At 41.0% G+C, this 17697-nt stretch overlaps 1 protein-coding gene across 1 annotated transcript in view; it reads left to right on the top strand.

The window, feature by feature from the left end:
• The window catches only part of nos1 (nitric oxide synthase 1 (neuronal)), a 142839-nt gene continuing 125142 nt past the window's right edge, over positions 1-17697 (top strand). The window contains exons 1-2 of the mRNA XM_062024316.1: positions 1-131; positions 10593-11372. Coding sequence (XP_061880300.1) covers positions 10654-11372 — 719 coding nt within the window. The 5' untranslated portion in view covers positions 1-131; positions 10593-10653. The remainder of the gene's footprint in view (positions 132-10592; positions 11373-17697) is intronic.

Genomic DNA, 17697 nt, shown 5'->3' with positions numbered 1-17697 from the left:
CCTTTCATCGGGAGGGATGAACGCCGAGTGCCGCTGACGAGCGCAGGAGTTTGACACCCAAGTTTTTTATTTGTATTTTTTTGTGCACCGCGTTTGGCGCGTCCGCCATCCAAGCCTCGTCGTTCTCGGGGGTGAGTTGTTGTTTTTTTGTTGTTGTTTTGCGTCTTGTTTCTGCGCCAAACGGCGTGCGCAAATGCATGCTGTAGATGTGCACGCTGCCAACTCCTGCACCTCCACAGTCTTTATTTTTAGCTGCCAAAAGTGCCTCTGGAACTTGTTGCTGCTGTGTGAAATGATCCTTCTTTATTTGACAAGGATTTGTATTTCTATACATAGCAACTTTTCCAACGCAATTTGGGAAACAAAATCAAATCAAATCAGAATAATTATTATAAAAAAACTGTCTATTTCAGCGTCCAGTCATACATTTTAGTCCAATAGCTCTTATATGTCAATTTTAGGACCAAAATAAGTACATTAATTTTGGATTTTTTTGTGATTTGGGGATTCATTTTGCTTTGAGTGTCTTTTTTACACCAAATGCACATTATTTGTAAAAATCATTATGTAAGGAAATGATACATATAATGCATGATGAAGATGATAATGATAGTGTGATGGGTGATGAGCCAAGGAGACGCCAAGAGGAATCGTCGAACACAAAAGCTTTATTTTGTTCCAGCGAGCCTCGGACTAGAACTGCGGCTCTATAGGAGAAGAAGTGCCAAAATCTCTTCATTCTGCTGTCCGGTCGGAACACCGTGTTTAAATACCATTTCTTGTAGACCTCCTCTCCTTGTGGGTCAAATCTTGCTGCATACCACTCAGTTTATTTACTTAACTAGTCAACCTGTGATCGACTTGGGTCCGGTGACCTCCGAGCCCTATCCTCTGTCCATTTTGTGTGGACCTTCTTCCGGAGGTTGCTAAGGTCTTTAATAGAGATGTCCGATAATGGCTTTTTTGACGATATTCCAAAAATTGTCCAACTCTTAATTACCGATACCGATATATACAGTCGTGGAATGAACACATTATCATGCCTAATTTTGTTGTGACGCCCCGCTAGATGCATTAAACAATGTAACAAGGTTTTCCAAAATAAATCAACTCAAGTTATGGGAAAAAAAAGTGCCAACATGGCACTGCCATATTTATTATTGAAGTCACAAAGTGCATTATTTTTTTTGAACATGTCTCAAAACAGCAGCTTGGAATTTGGGACATGCTCTCACTGAGAGAGCATGAGGAGGTTGAGGTGTGTGTGTGGGGGGGGGGTGTATATTGTAGCGTCCCTGAAGAGTTAGTGCTGCAAGGGGTTCTGGGTATTTGTTTATGTTGTGTTACGGTGCGGATGTTCTCCCGAAATGTGTTTGCCATTCTTGTTTGGTGTGGGTTCACAGTGTGGCGCATATTTGTAACAGTGTTAAAGTTGGTTATACGGTCACCCTTAGTGTGACCTGTATGGCTGTTGACCAAGTATGCATTGCACTTGTGTGTGTGTGCAAAGCCGTAGATATTATGTGACTGAGCCGGAACGCAAAGGCAGTGCCTCTAAGGTTCATTGGCGCTCTGTACTTCTCCCTACGTCCGTGTACACAGCGGCGTTTTAAAAAGTCATACATTTTACTATTTAAAAAACCCATACCGATAATTTTGAAACCGATAATTTCCGATGTTACATTTTAAAGCATTTATCGGACGTCCTCCTCCTAAACCTGACACTTACATTCTTATGGGATTCCCAATTTCTTGGGAACTCCCTGCACTTTGGTAGAAGACTGCTTTTAAAGGATTATATGACCAAATGCAAACACATGCTACTTCCAATCCTATCAGAAAATGATACATGATATAAATAACCACAATTGCTTTTTTTTTTTTTTTTTTGGTCTGCTTGACTGGCCAGTCTTCTTATATGCATGCGTGAATATGCATCGCTTCTAAGTGCATATCAACTGTGACATGTTGCCACTTTTGCAACCGAGTACAGTCAAATTGCTCAAACGAGCCCCATATGTATGTACTGTATATGTATTTACTAGGGATGTCTGATAATGGCTTTTTGCCGATATCCGATATTCCGATATTGTCCAACTCTTTAATTACCGATACCGATATCAACCGATACTGATGTATACAGTTGTGGAATTAACACATTATTATGCCTAATTTGGACAACCAAATGGCACGTAGGTATGGTGAAGATAAGGTCCTTTTTTTTTTTAAATTAATAAAATAAAATAAGATAAATAAATTAAAAACATTTTCTTGAATAAAAAAGAAAGTAAAACAATATAAAATCAGTTACATAGAAACTAGTAATTAATGAAAATGAGTAAAAATAACTGTTAAAGGTTAGTACTATTAGTGGAGCAGCAGCACGCACAATCATGTGTGCTTACGGACTGTATCCCTTGCAGACTGTATTGATATATATTGATATATAATGTAGGAAGCAGAATATTAATAACAGAAGGAAACAACCCTTTTGTGTGAATGAGTGTAAATGGGGGAGGGAGGTTTTTTGGGTTGGTGCACTAATTGTAAGTGTATCTTGTGTTTTTTATGTTGATTTAATAAAAAATAAATACATTTAAAAAAAAACGATACCGATAATAAAAAAAACGATCCTGATAATTTCCGATATTACATTTTAAAGCATTTATCGGCCGATAATATTTACATATATGGCCATTGAAAACACGCTTTATTTCGTTCATTTCCATGGTGACGCTCGTGTCTGACACCAGAGAACACTATTGCCCATCTATATTCACATCATTCATTGGTCATCTCTCACCTCAGTGGGGTGCATTCACACAGAGAGGGGAAGGAATAAAGTTATTCCTGCGCCTTAGGACACTTGAGTCGTCGACGAAAGGGAGCCGCTCGCACTTTTCCCCCCTAAAGCCGCAAACTCACCGAACAACCCCTTCAAATATTTGGGGATTGATATGCAAAGCGAGAAGGGACGAGGGTTACCTTTTATTGAAGATTAGCCAACGCATCAAGGTCGGCGTTTGGGTGCTTTTTGTGACAGGAGGTAAGAGGTCATGAAGGCAGAGCGCTGTCCTTGGTGCTCGATGCGTGGCCACAGCAGCCTCAGCTGTGTCTTTTGTGTAATTTCCTTTTTTTTTTTTGTGGCGCTATACGTTCCATGTGACACCGCCCACACGGCCAGATGCAAGTTGGCCTCTCCGGCAGACTCGGCGTCAGAGGGAGCGTCACTGAGAATGCGCTTTCCCTTTCCTCGTTGCATCGCGAGCTTAAAGCACCGAGACGAAGCATAAGAGGAGGCTGAGGATTTTTTTTTTTGTATGTGGGACAGCAGCAATCCAAGTCTTTCCATTTTTTTTTTTTTTTTTTTGCTTGATAAATTTTGTCGAGCCTTCCGTCTTCGCAAAGCAGGTTGAGTTGAACAGACATAAGCCGTCAAGTCAGTGTAACAAGTAAAAGGTGCACGGATCAGACAGAAGTGTGTTGCTCTTATTGATGTAACAGTACACCGTGAACGCGGATCTGCTTTAAGGTCACGGTTGCATTTATTTTTGGTACAGTAGGAGCATGTAATGTAAAACATACAACTGCCGAGCGTCTGTGTAAACGGCTTTAAGGATCTTTGAAATGAAACATGACAAAACTGCAAATTTGCTAGCAATTCATTCTCCTTTAAGTACACATCTCAAGAAGAGCACAACGGTCTGAACAGTGTGAATTAGACATGTCCGAAAATATCGGACGATAAATGCTTTAAAATGTAATATCGGAAATTATCGGTATCGGTTTCAAAAAGGATAATTTATGACTTTTTAAAACGCCGCTGTGCGGAGTGGTACACGGACTTCGGGAGAAGTACAGAGCACCAATAAACCTTAAAGGCCTACTGAAATGAATTTTTTAAAATTTAAACGGGAATAGCAGATCCATTCTATGTGTCATACTTGATCATTTCGCGATATTGCCATATTTTTCCTGAAAGGATTTAGTAGAGAAAATCGACGATAAAGTTTGCAACTTTTGCTCGCTGATAAAAAAAGCCTTGCCTGTACCGGAAGTTTAAAGCTTCTGTGAAAGGACTGCAGTCTACCTTGTCTGTATGCACATGTGTTATGTGAGCAAGTTTTAATGTCGTAAATGTGATGTTTTATGTATTTGTTTACTGTTTTTAATGTAACCTTGCTGCTGCCCTCTTGGCCAGGTCTCCCTTGGAAAAGAGATCTTTGATCTCAATGGGATTTTACCTGGTTAAATAAAGGCTAATAAAATAAAATAAAGTAGCGTGACGTCACAGGAGCTAGTATTCCTCACAATTCCCCGTTGTTTACAATGGAGCGAGAGATTCGGAGCGACAAAGCGACGATTACCCCGTTAATTTGAGCGAGGATAAAAGATTCGTAGATGAGGAACGTTACAGTGAAGGACTAGAGAGGCAGTGATGGACGTATCTTTTTTCGCTCTGACCGTAACTTAGGTACAAAGCTGGCTCATTGGATTCCACACTCTCTCCTTTTTCTATTGTGGATCACGGATTTGTATTTTAAACCACCTCGGATACTATATCCTCTTGAAAATGAGAGTCGAGAGTCATACCAAAGACTATAAAACATGGGAGGCCATTAACTCCCTGCTTGGCACTCAGCATCAAGTGTTGGAATTGGGGGTTAAATCACCAAAAATTATTCCCGGGCGCGGCACCGCTGCTGCCCACTTCTCCCCTCACTTCCCAGGGGGTGAACAAGGGTGATGGTTCAAATGCAAAGGACAAATTTCACCACACCTAGTGTGGTACTTTAACTTAGATGTGCACACTTTGGCCACACCAGCAGCACACTTGTCCCAAACCTGACTAAATAACAAGTTAAATGTTTTATTAATTTATCTAATACAACATATTGTTTTTCATGAGCTGTGTACTCGTATTGTATGTCTGGGCGGGGGTCCTGCTTTGGAAATAATTGTTACCCCTTTCCGATATCGCATTTAGTTCCCACTAAAACATTCACATGTTGCACAATGAGATGTAAACATGGGATCATGTGTAACTTTCTGTTTGTAAAATATATCTTTATTAGTGTTTCTTTAATATAATAACATTTCATGATTAATACTTATAAAAAATCACTATAGAAGGGTTCGGTGAATGCGCATATGAAACTGGTGGGGTTCAGTACCTCCAACACGGTTAAGAACCATTGCCCTAGCGCAGGCCTGGGCAATTATTTTGACTCGAGGGGCAAAATTTAGAGAAAAAGATATGTCTGGGGGCCGGTATATCTATTTTTAGGAACATTAATACAAAACCTCACAATAATGTCTGATTGAATGCTAAAAAAGTTATGACAGACTGCTTAAAGAAAAACAGAATGGTATTTTCCCTTTTTTTCTGAATGAGACACGCAGAATGTACATGAAAATAAAGGATGCGGGATTTACAATATTAACTATGAACGATGAAACACTGAATATTGACAACATATCATGCAAAAGCGCAGATTCCAACCATTGAAATACTTTGTATAGTTCAATACTTACGGTAATTAGAAAACGTCACTACACATAATAATGGCAGCTACACTTTCCATCTTAAAGATCTAAAAAAATATATCTGATTTTTAGGAACGCTAACACAAAACCTCACAATAATGTCTGATTGAATGCTAAAACGTCATGACAGACCGCCTTAAAAAATGGAATGGAATTTTTATCTTTTTTACTGAATGAGACACCCAGAATGTCCATCCATCCATCCATCTTCTTCCGCTTATCCGAGGTCGGGTCGCGGGGGCAGCAGCCTAAGCAGGGAAACCCAGACTTCCCTCTCCCCAACCACTTCGTCCAGCTCTTCCCGGGGGATCCTGAGGCGTTCCCAGGCCAGCCGGGAGACATAGTCTTCCCAACGTGTCCTGGGTCTTCCCCGTGGCCTCCTACCGGTCAGATGTGCCCTAAACACCTCCCTAGGGAGGCGTTCGGGTGGCATCCTGACCAGATGCCCGAACCACCTCATCTGGCTCCTCTCCATGTGGAGGAGCAGCGGCTTTATTTTGAGCTCCCCCCGGATGGCAGAGCTTCTCACCCTATCTCTAAGGGAGAGCCCCGCCACCCGGCGGAGGAAACTCATTTCGGCCGCTTGTACCCGTGATCTTGTCCTTTCGGTCATAACCCAAAGCTCATGACCATAGGTGAGGATGGGAACGTAGATCGACCGGTAAATTGAGAGCTTTGCCTTCCGGCTCAGCTCCTTCTTCACCACAACGGATCGATACAGCGTCCGCATTACTGAAGACGCCGCACCGATCCGTCTGTCGATCTCACGATCCACTCTTCCCTCACTCGTGAACAAGACTCCCAGGTACTTGAACTCCTCCACTTGGGGCAGGGTCTCCTCCGCAACCCGGAGATGGCACTCCACCCTTTTCCGGGCGAGAACCATGGACTCGGACTTGGAGGTGCTGATTCTCATCCCAGTCGCTTCACACTCAGCTGCGAACCGATCCAGCGAGAGCTGAAGATCCTGGCCAGACGAAGCCATCAGGACCACATCATCTGCAAAAAGCAGAGACCTAATCCTGCAGCCACCAAACCAGGGGCCGTACTTATCAAGCTTCTCAGAATTACTCCTAAGAAGTCTGTTAAGAGTTGACTTAAGAGTAAATAAATTCTTCGCTGAAAGCTGCACTTAAAAGTTAGTTATCAAGCGTCTTACTCACACTTTCAGCGAAGTGTAGGACTGAATCTTAAGTGTCACACTCAGAGCTGAATTACGACATTACTATGTGCCGTAAACGGAATTTTAGGTGACGTCATTTCTGTGTCCATAGAAATGACCAATCACGGAAGGGAATCCGTTGTCTAAGAATAAAGAAATATCTTGGAAATATTTAAGTGGACAATGGGAGTGTATATTTTGACAATAAACTACAAAATAATACAAAACAAACTAGTCCCCGCCGGCACTCACGCTACCGCTCCCTCTCTTCTATCGCCCACACACTCACTGACGTCACTCACCTCACGGCCACACACATACGCTACTGTCATAACATTTTCTTTCCAATTCATTAATTAGGCAACTCATTTGAAACTGGTGTGGGTGGCTCTATATATACTAGCCCACTGCAGACACATGCAGAAATCAACAAGGAATCGAAAAGTATTAAATATGTGACAAAAATAATATCCGCTCTGTCTAAACGATACCGTTTGATCAGCTGCTCGTCATCAAAAAAACAACAACATTGTTCCGTTCCCTGAACGTTCGCGCACGTCTCTCTCGCCTGGCAACTCCTAACCACTTAAGACACCTCTGAAGGTCTCTTAAATATCGTGGAGAGTAGGAGTGATTCTTAGACTTAAGAACGTTGATAAAAAGCTTGTATTCTTAAGTTTGAGAGTAGGACTAAATTTCGCAAATTCTCAGGACTTAAGTGTAAAATGGCACTCTAAGAAGCTTGATAAGTACGGCCCCAGAATGTACGTACATGAAAATAAATAATGTGGGATTTACAACATTAACTATGAACGATAAAACACTGAATATTGACAACATATTTTACAATCAAGCGAAACGCAACAAAAATGCAACAAACACAGCGAAATATGAACGCGAAGGGTAAAAATCGATCTTAAATATCGAAAAAAAATTGGGGGGGAATGTCCCGCGGGCCGGATTGAAAAGCTTAACGGGCCGCATGTGGCCCAACGGGCCATAATTTGCCCAGGTCTGCCCTAGTGGTTATTGGTTTGCAGTGGTGTACGACTGCGCTGCATGGACTGGTCTAATACTTCAATCCAATCCACTTTATTTATATAGCACATTTACACAACAAGAATGTTTCCAAAGTGCTGCACAGCCATGTTAAAAACAATATTAAAAACAATATTATGCTACACCAATGACTGAATGAAAACAAAGAATAAATGAATAGAAAACCAATACAGAGACAATAAAAAAAATAAATATGATTAAAAGCGATTTTTAAAGGGTAAAACCAATTAAAACAGTAAAATAGACATCAAAATTTATTAAAAAAAACACAGAGGACAGAAGACCACACAACTCACGTAGTGTTAAAAGCCAAAGAATAAAAGTGGGTCTTAAGACGAGACTTAAAACACTCCACTGTGGAAGCAGTTTGAACATGGAGGGGCAGAGTGTTCCAGAGTTTAGGGCCGACCACAGAGAAGGCCCTGTCTCCCCTGGTTTTAAGTCTCGTCCTGGGCACCACGAGCTGGAGCTGGCTCTCGGACCTCAGAGCGCGCGCAGGAGTGTACATTTGGATGAGGTCCGAGATATACTGAGGTGCCAGTCATTGTAAAGCTTTAAAAACAAACAGCAAGGATTTAAAATCAATTCTAAAATGAACAGGGAGCCAGTGCAAACTCCGAGATAACCAGAATATTCAAGTCAGTTCGGTAGCAAATCTTCAGTACATTAATAAAGGTATCATGCAAATGTAGCCGAAAGTAAGTGATCAAGCCCTGCCTGGAATCTCCCTGAATGGTTTGATGAGCATGGATGTGATGTGAATCACATGCTCTGAGCCTCAATCACTCCACTCAACCCGATCCGACTTGACACCGGAGCGGCGTGAGGGCCGTGCGTAGCCACAGTGCAGGGAATAATATCAAGAAGCATTCAGCCCCCTCGCTGTGTGACTCCTTCTTACCCTTCTGTAGGCGCGGCCTCTGCAGTGTAGGAGTAAAATGACAAACTTTGTATACAGAACAAAGCTGGCGATGGCCATGAGATTGGATGGCGGAATGTTCCAAAGTGTTTTGAGTAAGTTCTACTGGGAACATACCGCAGTGTTGATGCAAATAAGCTGAGCGTGTGTCTCCAAAATGCTCTATTGTGTACTATCTCCATTTTATACATATACACTGTAACTATGCATTTGTCCAACGTACTATATATATATATATATATATATATATATATATATATATATATATATATATATATATATATATTAGGGCTGCAACAACTAATCGATTAAATTGATTAAAATCGATTATAAAAATAGTTGCCGATTAATTTAGTCATCGATTCGTTGGATCTATGCTATGCGCATGCGCAGAGGCTTTTTTTTATTTTATTTTATTTTTTAAATAAACCTTTATTTATAAACTGCAACATGTACAAACAGCTGAGAAACAATAATCAAAATAAATATGGTGCCAGTATGCTGGGTTTTTTTCAATAAAATACTGGAAAGGACAGAAATGTAGTTTGTCTCTTTTATCCGATTATTGATCGATTAATCGAAGTAATAATCGACAGATTAATCGATGATCAAATTAATCGTTAGTTGCAGCCCTAATATATATATATATATATATATATATATATATATATATATATATATATATATATATATATATATATATATATATATAGATACATACAGTCGTGGTCAAAACGTTACATACACTTGTAAAGAACATCATGTCATGGCTGTCTTGAGTTTCCAGTAATTTCCACAACTCTTATTTTTTTGTGATAGAGTGATTGGAGCACATACTTGTTGGTCACAAAAAACATTCATGGAGTTTGCTTCTTTTATGAATTTATTATGGCTCTACTGAAAATGTGACCAAATCTGCTGGGTCAAAAGTATACATACAGCAATGTTAATATTTGCTTACATGTCCCTTGGCAAGTTTCACTGCAATAAGGCACTTTTGGTAGCCATCCACAAGCTTCTGCTTGCATTTTTGACCACTCCTCTTGACAAAATTGGTGCAGTTCAGCTAAATGTGTTGGTTTTCTGACATGGACTTGTTTCTTCAGCATTGTCCACACGTTTAAATCAGGACTTTGGGAAAGCCATTCCAAAACCTTCATTCTAGCCTGATTTAGCCATTCCTTTACCACTTTTCACGTGTGTTTGGGGTAGAGGTGCGGATGTTCTCCCGAAATGTGTTTGTCATTCTTGTTTGGTGTGGGTTCACAGTGTGGCGCATATTTGTAGCAGTGTTAAAGTTGTTTATACGGTCACCCTCAGTGTGACCTGTATGGCTGTTGACCAAGTATGGTTTGCATTCACTTGTGTATGTGTGAAAAGCCGCAGATATTATGTGAGTGGGCCGGCACGCAAAGGCAGTGCCTTTAAGGTTTATTGGCGCTCTGTACTTCTCCCTACGTCCGTGTACACAGCGGCGTTTTAAAAAGTCATACATTTTACTTTTTGAAACCGATACCGATAATTTCCGATATTACATTTAAAAGCATTTATCGGCCGATAGTATCGGCAGTCCGATATTATCGGACATCGCTAATAAATTCATAAAAGAAGCAAACTTCATGAATGTTTTTTGTGACCAACAAGTATGTGCTCCAATCACTCTATCACAAAAAAATAAGAGTTGTGGAAATTACTGGAAACTCAAGACAGCCATGACATGATGTTCTTTACAAGTGTATGTACACTTTTGACCACGACTGTACATACATATTTATACACATATATCACATGGTGATGGTTTTCAACTTCTTAATACAATATTTAGTGCAGGTTAAGTATCTTACTAAAGCCATTTCCTGCTAAATTAATAGAAATGTTTGCTCTTCTCCCTGTCTTGCCTTTCAGAAACTCCCTGAGGGCACACAGCAGTCACACACGCACGCACGCACACGCGCAGACCGGCGCCATGCAGGAGTCCGAGGCAACGGTGTGCCAGCTGCAGCCCAACATCATCTCGGTGCGTCTCTTCAAGAAGAAGGTGGGCGGCCTGGGCTTTCTGGTAAAGCAGAGGGTTTCCAAGCCGCCCGTCATCGTGTCGGACTTAATCCGGGGCGGCGCCGCCGAGGAGTGCGGCCTGGTGCAGGTGGGCGACATCGTACTGGCCGTCAACAACAAGCCCCTGGTGGACCTGTCCTACGAGCGCGCCTTGGAGACGCTCAAGAACGTCTTACCTGAGAGCTACGCCGTGCTCATCCTCCGCGGGCCCGAGGGCTTCACTACTCACCTGGAGACTACCCTGTCAGGGGATGGCCGCCAACGCACCGTGCGGGTCACCAGGCCCGCCTTTCCGGTCTCTAAGTCTTACGAGCACTGCTCCCCCCTCAGCCCCTTTGGCCCCGTGCAGCAGCAGGCCAACAAGGAGCCTCAGCTGAGGGCCATCGAGAACCTCTCTTCGCCGTCCATAACGCAGTCGCTGCTGCAGAGGGGCGGCGTCCCGGCCCAGGACCCGCTGCTCATGAGGGATGGCGGCCGAGGCGGCCTCCTGTGTAACGGGCTGGAGGAGAACAACGACTTGTTGAATGAAATAGAGCCGGTGCTGCGGCTTATCCGGGGCGCCAAAAAGGAGCTGAACGGTGACGGCCAGAGGAACGCTACGCGGCGGGATGCTGAGATTCAAGTGGCCTGGTGAGTAGTTCTTTCTATTGCTCATTTCCCGAGTGTTCAAAGTGAAGACGTTATTGTGCTGGACTCGAGGGCTGACCCACGGTGACATTTCAAAACCTGAAAGGCGTTTAAAACCAGTGTTCAAACTACACATGATGAACGGTGGGAGGTTGGCGAGAGTAAACACACTGCAAAAAGTCGGTGGTCAAAAACAAGAAACATTTTTTTTTTTATTTGAACTAAGCAAAATTATCTGCCAATAGAACAAGAAAATTTGGCTTGTCAAGACTTTCCAAAACAAGTAAAATTAGCTAAGCTCAATGAACCCCAAAATACCTTAAAATAAGTATATTCTCACTAATAACAACTGCACTTTTCTTGGTAGAAAAAAAAGACTTTTGCTCAATATATTGACAAATATTCTTAAATGAAGTAAATGCTAGTGCCATTATCTTGACATAATGATATGCGCTCGGCATGACATTTCTTGAAACCAGCAAACTTATACTAAAAACTAGTTTATTGTTCTTAATGGAAAGGCAACAAGGCAAGCGCTTGTTACTCTCGGGGTCTACTAGCCGCTCAGGCAAATCATATGGTCTAAAAATGCATTTTTCCATGGATAACATGACATCATCGCGCCAAGTGCGTGCTCTTTCAGTCAATTAGTGCGCATATATATAGCCCGGCCCCGGCCAAAAAATGTTTTAATTGTAATTTTAAAGAATTCATCTGAATGTGCATGAACTATTTCTGTTCAAAATTGTTAGAAATGTCACATGTTAAATGTTTAAAGGCCTACTGAAAGCCACTACTAGCGACCACGCAGTCTGATAGTTTATATATCAATGATGAAATCTTAACATTGCAACACATGCCAATACGGCCGGGTTAACTTATAAAGTGACATTTTAAATTTCCCGCTAAACTTCCGGTTGGAAACGTCTATGTATGATGACGTATGCGCGTGACGTCACGACGGCAACGGAAGTATTCGTACCCAATGTGTCACCATACAAACTGCTCTGTTTTCATCGAACAATTCCACAGTATTCTGGACATCTGTGTTGGTGAATCTTTTGCAATTTGTTTAATGAACAATGGAGACTGCAAAGAAGAAAGTTGTAGGTGGGATCGGTGTATTAGCGGCTGGCTGTAGCAACACAACAAAGAGGACTTACTTGGATAGCAGACGCGCTAGCCGATGCTAGCCGCCAACCGCGTCTGTGAGCGGGTGAAGTCCTTCGTCGCGCCGTCGATCGCTGGAACGCAGGTGAGCACGGGTGTTGATGAGCAGATGAGGGCTGGCTGGCGTAGGTGGAGCGCTAATGTTTTTATCATAGCTCTGTGAGGTCCGGTTGCTAAGTTAGCTTCAGCGTCGTTAGCAACAGCATTGTTAAGCTTTGCCAGGCTGACAATTATTAACCGTGTAGTTACATGTCCATGGTTTAATAGTATTGTTGATCTTCTGTCTATCCTTCCAGTCAGGGATTTATTTATTTTGTTTCTATCTGCATTTGAGCCAGATGCTATCACGTTAGCTCAGTAGCTAAAGAGCTTCGCCGATGTATTGTCGTGGAGATAAAAGTCACTGTGAATGTCCATTTCGCGTTCTCGACTCTCATTTTCAAGAGGATATAGTATCCGAGGTGGTTTAAAATACAAATCCGTGATCCACAATAGAAAAAGGAGAGTGTGTGGAATCCAATGAGACAGCTTGTACCTAAGTTACGGTCAGAGCGAAAAAAGATACACCCTGCACTGCCTCTCTAGTCCTTCACTCTAACGTTCCTCATCCACGAATCTTTCATCCTCGCTCAAATTAATGGGGTAATCGTCGCTTTCTCGGTCCAAATCTCTCTCGCTGCATTGTAAACAATGGGAAAATGTGAGGAATCCTTCCTCCTGTGACGTCACGCTACTTCCGGTACAGGCAAGGCTTTTTTTTTATCAGCGACCAAAAGTTGCGAAATTTATCGCCGTTGTTCTATACTAAATCCTTGCAGCAAAAATATGGCAATATCGCGAAATGATCAAGTATGACACATAGAATGGATCTGCTATCCCCGTTTGAATAAAAAAATTTCATTTCAGTAGGCCTTTAAATTTTAACTGTCAGCTTACTGTACTGTGCCAACTGTACTACTATATGAGTACGTATTTTCTATTGTTTCATTAAAAATAAAACAGCAAAGTCCATTTGGCTGTCATCTGTTTTAATTATGAGACACAATTGTGTCAAAGTCATGATTATTTATTTTTTTTATGCTTTAAATAAGAAATGATTACTTTAAAAAAGTAGTTTTATACTTGTGAGTGTTGATGACACAGCTTTGCAACAGTTGATATTCTAGTTTCAAGCATGTTTTACTCAATATAGCTCATCAAATCTCAGCGACAAGCTGTAATATCTTACTGAGATCATTTAGGACCAAAACACTTAAAACAAGTAAAACACTAACATAAAATCTGCTTAGTGAGAAGAATTATCTTATCAGACAGAAAATAAGCAAATATCACCCTTATTTGAGATATTTCATCTTACTTAGATTTCAGTTTTTGCAGTGCAACTATGTATTCTTCCACCCCATGCACGTACTGTAACTTGTTCTGGAGCGAGTCTCATATTTACGAACCAAACTGCTAACCTAAGTTTTTAAGTCATTCATGGGAGTGTGTCGTGACAACGAAGCGTCTTAACACGCCACGTAACTCAAAACGTAGTAATATGAAACGTGACCCAAAACGTAACAGGAATGGGCGATATGGACAAAAAAGTACATCTCGATATATTTTTACTTAAACACGATATTCGATATATTTTCCGGTAAGAGTATACATTTATTATTTATTTATCATTTTTTAGCAAGATTCAATCAATCAATCAATGTTTATTTTTATAGCCCTAAATCACAAGTGTCTCAAAGGGCTGCACAAGCCACAATGACACTCAGATCCCACATAAGGGCAAGGAAAAACTCACAACCCTTTGGGATGTCGATGTGAATGACTATGAGAAACCTTGGAGAGGACCGCAGATGTGGGACATATGGTACAATACAATCAGCAAGATAGGATGGAGCTAGACCGTGTAGTATTTTATATATTAAATATTTGACCCATCCCCTTGTTCACCCCCTGGGAGGTGAGGGGAGCAGTGGGCAGCAGCGATGGCCACACCCGGGAATCATTTTTGGTGATTTAACCCCCAATTCCAACCCTTGATGCTGAGTGCCAAGCAGGGAGGTAATGGCTCCCATTTTTTTAGTCTTTGGTATGACTCGGCCGGGGTTTGAACTATGGCTGGGCGATACGGCCTTTTATTAATATCTCAATATTTTTAGGCCATGTCACCATACACGATATTTATCTCCATATTTTGCCTTAGCCGTGAATGAACGCTTGATGCATATAATCACAGCAGTATGATGATTCTATGTGTCTACATTCAAACATTCTTCTTCATACTGCATTAATATATGCTACTTTTAAACTGTCATGCAGAGAGGGAAATCACAACTAAAAGTGTATTTATTAAACAGTTATTAAGCAGTGGCACAAACATTCATGTCATTTCCAAACAGAAAGTGCAAGATTGTCAGAGACATTTTAAAACAAGCTACAAACCCTGTATCCATAGGAGTTGGGAAATTGTGTTAGATGTAAATATAAACGGAATACAATGATTTGCAAATAATTTTCAACCCATATTCAGTTGAATATGCTACAAAGACAACATATTTGATGTTCAAACTGATAAACATTTTTATTTTTTTGCAAATAGTCATTAACTTTAGAATTTGATGGCAGCAACACGTGACAAAGAAGTTGGGAAAGGTGGCAATAAATACTGATAAAGTTGAGGAATGCTCATCAAACACTTATTTGGAACATCCCACAGGTGAACAGGCAAATTGGGAACAGGTGGGTGCCATGATTGGGTATAAAAGTAGATTCCATGAAATGCTCAGTCATTCACAAACAAGGATGGGGCGAGGGTCACCACTTTGTCAACAAATGCGTGAGCAAATTGTTGAACAGTTTAAGAAAAACCTTTCTCAACCAGCTATTGCAAGGAATTTAGGGATTTCACCATCTACGCTCCGTAATATCATCAAAGGGTTCCGAGAATCTGGAGAAATCACTGCACGTAAGCAGCTAAGCCCGTGACCTTCCATCCCTCAGGCTGTACTGCATCAACAAGCGACATCAGTGTGTAAAGGATATCACCACATGGGCTCAGGAACACTTCAGAAACCCACTGTCAGTAACTACAGTTGGTCGATACATCTGTAAGTGCAAGTTAAAACTCTCCTATGCAAGGCGAAAACCGTTTATCAACAACACCCAGAAACGCCGTCGGCTTCGCTGGGCCTGAGTTCATCCAAGTTGGACTGATACAAAGTGGAAAAGTGTTCTGTGGTCTGACGAGTCCACATTTCAAATTGTTTTTGGAAACTGTGGACGTCGTGTCCTCCGGACCAAAGAGGAAAAGAACCATCCAGATTGTTATAGGCGCAAAGTGTAAAAGGCAGCATGTGTGATGGTATGGGGGTGTATTAGTGCCCAAGACATGGGTAACTTACACATCTGTGAAGGCACCATTAATGCTGAAAGGTACATACAGGTTTTAGAGCAACATATGTTGCCATCCAAGCAACGTTACCATGGACGCCCCTGCTTATTTCAGCAAGACAATGCCAAGCCACGTGTTACAACAACGTGGCTTCATAGTAAAAGAGTGCGAGTACTAGACTGGCCTGCCTGTAGTCCAGACCTGTCTCCCATTGAAAATGTGTGGCGCATTATGAAGCCTAAAATAGCAGAAGGGAGACCCCCGGACTGTTGAACAACTTAAGCTGTACATCAAGCAAGAATGGGAAAGAATTCCACCTGAGAAGCTTCAAAAATGTGTCTCCTCAGTTCCCAAACCTTTACTGAGTGTTGTTAAAAGGAAAGGCCATGTAACACAGTGGTGAACATGCCCTTTCCCAACTACTTTGGCACGTGTTGCAGCCATGAAATTCTAAGTTAATTATTATTTGCAAAAAAAAAAAAGGTTATGAGTTTGAACATCAAATATGTTGTCTTTGTAGTGCATTCAACTGAATATGGCTTGAAAAGGATTTGCAAATTATTGTATTCCGTTTATATTTACATCTAACACAATTTCCCAACTCATATGGAAACGAGGTTTCTAAGTAAATGGGCTCAATTTTAGGACCACTTCTCTTTTCTATTTATTTACTTCCCCTGGGCTCAATTATAAGAAAGCATGATATTTATTTTCATTGTTATGCCTATGACACACAAATGTACTTCCCGTAAAAGAGAAATCATGCCTCTTCAATGCAGCCACTACTTGCTTGTCTTAATGATATCATGGCCTGGATGGCCCTACATTTCTTAAACCTCAATGAAAAGAAGACAGAAGTAATAGTTTTTGGACCTACACTGCAAAAACTGAAATCTAAGTAAGATGAAATATGTCAAATAAGGGTAGATATTTGCTTATTTTCTGTCTGATAAGATAATTCTTCTCACTAAGCAGATTTTATGTTAGAGTGTTTTACTTGTTTTAAGTGTTTTGGTCCTAAATGATCTCAGTAAGATATTACAGCTTGTTGCTGAGATTTGATGACCTATATTGAGTAAAACATGCTTGAAACTAGAATATCAACTGTTGCAAAGCTGTGTCATCAACACTCACAAGTATAAAACTACTTTTTTAAAGTAATCATTTCTTATTTCAAGCATTAAAAAAAAAAAATCATGACTTTGACACAATTGTGTCTCATAATTAAAACAGATGACAGCCAAATGGACTTTGCTGTTTTATTTTCAATGAAACAATAGAACATACATACTCATATAGTAGTACAGTTGGCACAGTACAGTAAACTGACAGTTAATATTTAAACATTTAACATGTGACGATGAGGTGGCGACTTGTCCAGGGTGTACCCCGCCTACCGCCCGAATGCAGCTGAGATAGGCTCCAGCAACCCCCTGCGACCCCAAAAGGGACAAGCGGTAGAAAATGGATGGGCATTTCTAACAATTTTGAACAGAAATAGTTCATGCACATTCAGATGAATTCTTCAAAATTACAATTAAAAAATGTTTGGCCGGGGGCCAGGCTGTATATATGCGCACTAATTGACTGAAAGAGCACGCACTTGGCGCGATGATGTCATGTTATCCATGGAAAAATGCATTTTTAGACAATATGATTTGCTTGAGCGGCTAGGAGACCCCGAGAGTAACAAGCGCTTGCCTTGTTGCCTTTCCATTAAGAACAATAAATTAGTTTTTAGTATAAGTAAATGTAATGCTGAGCGCATAT

This window comes from Entelurus aequoreus, linkage group LG17 (assembly GCF_033978785.1).
Source record: "Entelurus aequoreus isolate RoL-2023_Sb linkage group LG17, RoL_Eaeq_v1.1, whole genome shotgun sequence".
Taxonomy (NCBI): domain Eukaryota; kingdom Metazoa; phylum Chordata; class Actinopteri; order Syngnathiformes; family Syngnathidae; genus Entelurus; species Entelurus aequoreus.
Note: the sequence above shows the minus strand (reverse complement) of the source record. Positions and strands in the feature narration are given on the sequence as shown.